Source organism: Anneissia japonica, unplaced genomic scaffold, assembly GCF_011630105.1.
Source record: "Anneissia japonica isolate Jap-2015-1 unplaced genomic scaffold, ASM1163010v1 scaffold287958_len91139_cov150, whole genome shotgun sequence".
In the NCBI taxonomy this organism is placed as follows: Eukaryota; Metazoa; Echinodermata; class Crinoidea; order Comatulida; family Comatulidae; genus Anneissia; species Anneissia japonica.
The window spans coordinates 46,309-49,737 of NW_022731963.1; the positions used below are offsets into that span (position 1 = coordinate 46,309).

The 3,429-nt window shown below is 33.5% G+C and overlaps 1 protein-coding gene across 1 annotated transcript in view; it reads right to left on the reverse strand.

Annotated features, from left to right (window-relative positions):
* Positions 1-325: 325 nt before the first annotated feature.
* Positions 326-3,429, reverse strand: part of LOC117115517 — a 6,358-nt gene continuing 3,254 nt past the window's right edge. The window contains exon 2 of the mRNA XM_033259353.1: positions 326-1,834. Within this exon, the coding sequence (XP_033115244.1) occupies positions 1,157-1,798 (642 nt within the window). The 5' untranslated portion in view covers positions 1,799-1,834 and the 3' untranslated portion in view covers positions 326-1,156. The remainder of the gene's footprint in view (positions 1,835-3,429) is intronic.

Genomic DNA, 3,429 nt, shown 5'->3' on the forward strand with positions numbered 1-3,429 from the left:
TTGTGATCAACAAGATTTTTTAAACTTTGTTTGCAACACACCTCCCGCTAATAATGACGATTTTAAATTAATATCAAATTTTACTTTTGGCTCGTTGATCACCCGCCACTGCAAAAGATTAAAAATTCCAGCGTGCCCGATGCCGCCTTGAAATTTCCCTGAAAAATGTTTTTGTCAATATTAAATGTGATTACTTTGGCAAGACTTTTTATACCCTCTTTAGCGAACCCTCTGACTACAATAATGGTGCTTTGGAATAAAAATGAAATTTAATTTTTGGCCAGTTAGCATATTCTCTGCCACGGAAATGAAAATCAAAAATATCCAAAATAAATTACGTATATTTCTTGATTATATAAATTAAAGCATTTATCAATCAATCATTACTACATTTATCAATATAATTCAATTTTTATTTTCTTCTGCACCTAGAAGTTTTTGCAAAATCATTTTCACAAAGTAAGAAAACAAAATTTTATTTTTATTTTTTGTCTAGCATCCTCAGATGTTCTTTAAAATAATGAATATAAGTTTGTTAAAGAAGGTATTTAAAATGTTTTGCCATTACTGTTTACATTGTACCATTATTCTTTATGACCATGATAACATTTTGTGTGAGAATCTATTTTTTTCACACCTGCTCACTATTTTTATTTCTTCATTAAATTTTATTTTTATTTCCTCGTCCACCTAATTGGCAAATCCAATTTGCTAAATGACAAAAAAAAATTTCTTAATTTTTTTTTTTGCCCTTCTCTAAAGATCCTTAATAAAATAGAACAGTTTTTATAAATTATAGAGATTGCTGAGGTTAAATGTCAGGTAATGTCAAGCCTGGAGTGGATTATATTAGCTAGCTTTTAGCATTCAATTATATGTGAGCTGTCATGACAAAGTGAGTCTTGTACAAAAAATGAAGAATGAGTTATCGATCTGTTTACATAGATGGATAAGCTTTATTTTATTCTCAGAATCGGGTCCCTTGCTTGAGTACAACCGTGGTAAGATCATATTGGATTTATTTAAAACATTGAAACCAAATTTTTATCAAAATATCACTTCATATTCTTGAATACCGGTATATCAAATTGACCTAGCGTTCAACAAGACTCATTTTGTCACAAAACAACACTTATTAAAAAAGTAAATGGACTTTCTATTTCTTTTTAGCTTTATTTTGTTTATCCTTATTTTTAGTCGTTCTTTTCAGGGACAACATTCCATTTACATAGTATTCATTTTCTTTCTGAATTGACGTCTTTTCTTTTGAAAGTGGTTTTCCAAGGGAGAGTTTCTCCTTGGTACCCACAGAGGTCGATTCTTGCAACACTGTTTTCTCATAGTTTTTCATGAGCTCCAGGACATTTTGGTCTGCGTACATGTACTCTTCTTCAAGCTTCATAAGCTTTGGGTCCTCGTATACGTGATCAGCAGTGTTATCATCTTTACTGTTGTTCTTCTTGGGGATCAGCTCATTGTGGTACATTTTAAATGCTCTGGTTTTGAGAGTTGAGCTGTTTAATCCCTGTATGTTTAACTGTCGCTTGTTGTTGCAATTTTTGAGGCAGCACACCATAAAAAATACAACAAATAAAGTTAGTGAGAAAATTGATGTCGTTGCAAAAACAACCAGGATGATAATGCTGTCACCACTATCATTGTTTTCATTGGCCGTCGAATTAGAAGGAAGTTTGGTTGTTGAATTTGAAGAAACTTTGGTGTTATCACTTAATGTGGTCTTCTGTTCAACTATCATCAACATCAGGAATACTCCCCAAATTTTAAAATTTGAATTCATTTTTCAAGTATGTAAGAGAGAGAAAAAGAACAAGTTCTGAGGAAGAAGTTGTAAAAAAAAGTTAAGTCAGTCCAGCAATTACATGTGATTAAATTATAAAGTAAAAATGAATTCTGAAAATTATAGAAGCTGACAGCTTGACCTAAAAATAAATGTGTACTGTAATTTAAAAAAAAATAATAAATCTTTATTTTTGAAACTTTGTCAATTCATAATCATACTAATTAAAGAGAGTGCCTTATTTACTTGGATTGTCTTTACCAAGGTATCTAGGGAGTGTTCAGGGTCCCCCCCCCCCAAGCTCCTAAAAGAGCTTGCGTAAGTTATAATAAGCAGTTCAATTTGGTGTACACAACTGGTCACTCCTCATCAATCATGTTTAGGAGATTATGGCCAAAACATGTTGAAATGTTAACATTTTCAAAATCTATTTTCATTCCACTACTCCTTTGATTGGATTGGATTTATTCAGTAAAAACACCAAGGATAGCCCACGAAAGTCTAGAAGAAGACTTATTTCCAGTGGGGTCTTTCTGGTGGTGATTGACCAGTACACCGGGAAACAATCCCCTACTCTTTTCTGAAGAGTGTACTGTGTTCTTTAGCGTGCATGTGGGCCATAAATGCACACGGGACCAACGACTTAAACGTCTCTTCCGAAAAACGGTGCACTATTGTATTTCAGCCCTCTAGCTGAAACACAAGGAGAGGCAGCGATGGGAATTGAACCAGGGACCTAGAGATCTCCACAGCTGGCAGGGGGAATTTTATCTCTCAAAGATTCAATTAAGTCATTGAATTGTTCATTTAAAACCAGTTACCAACTCACAATGAAGCTGAGATCAAAACAATTAAGTTTTGACAAATTTACAAGTTCTTATTAGAAATTATCATGTAATTATTTATATGGCTTGTATTTGGTATTGGGAAATATCATTCTAATTTTCAACTTAAAGTAGACAAAATAATCTATAAAATAAATAAGAATTTTGTTACCATCCCAAAACCAGTGTACTGTCGCTAAATAGTAAACTTGGTAATTAGAATAAGAAATGTAGCAGTATTGTATACTTTAGTACAGACAAGCCATAATACTTTTTTTTTTTATTGGTGATCCGCCTCTTGTTATTGTCAGGATCAACATCTTTTTTTGGTGATCCGCAACTAGTGCGGATCACCTATTGTTATTGTCAGGATCATCATCATCTTCATCTTTTTTTTATTCTTCTTTCTTTCTCCCATTTTCTGTTCGCACGATATCTCAAAAACTGCCACGACTTACCGCACAATCGCTGTCAACGGACATTTGGCTTGGTCTGGAATAGTCATGGTAAGCTTTTTAACGCGCTCAGTCATGCGTGACGTCATCTACGCGCAATTTTGCGTTTTTACATTATCGATCATATCAGCCTAACCAATTGCCATTTCGAAATCGTATTAAGTGAGCATTAACTTTGGGTTAATGTTGAATGTACAGTACCCTAATTTTACGTGTGCGCTTATGAACGCGCGCGCACGCGTGCGTCAAACTTTCAAAATGCTTAAAATCACTTTTTGACTAAATTAGAAAACGTTTTTGGCCATTTTGAGCATTTCAAATTTTTTTTAAATTTTCCACTACGCGCGCGCAT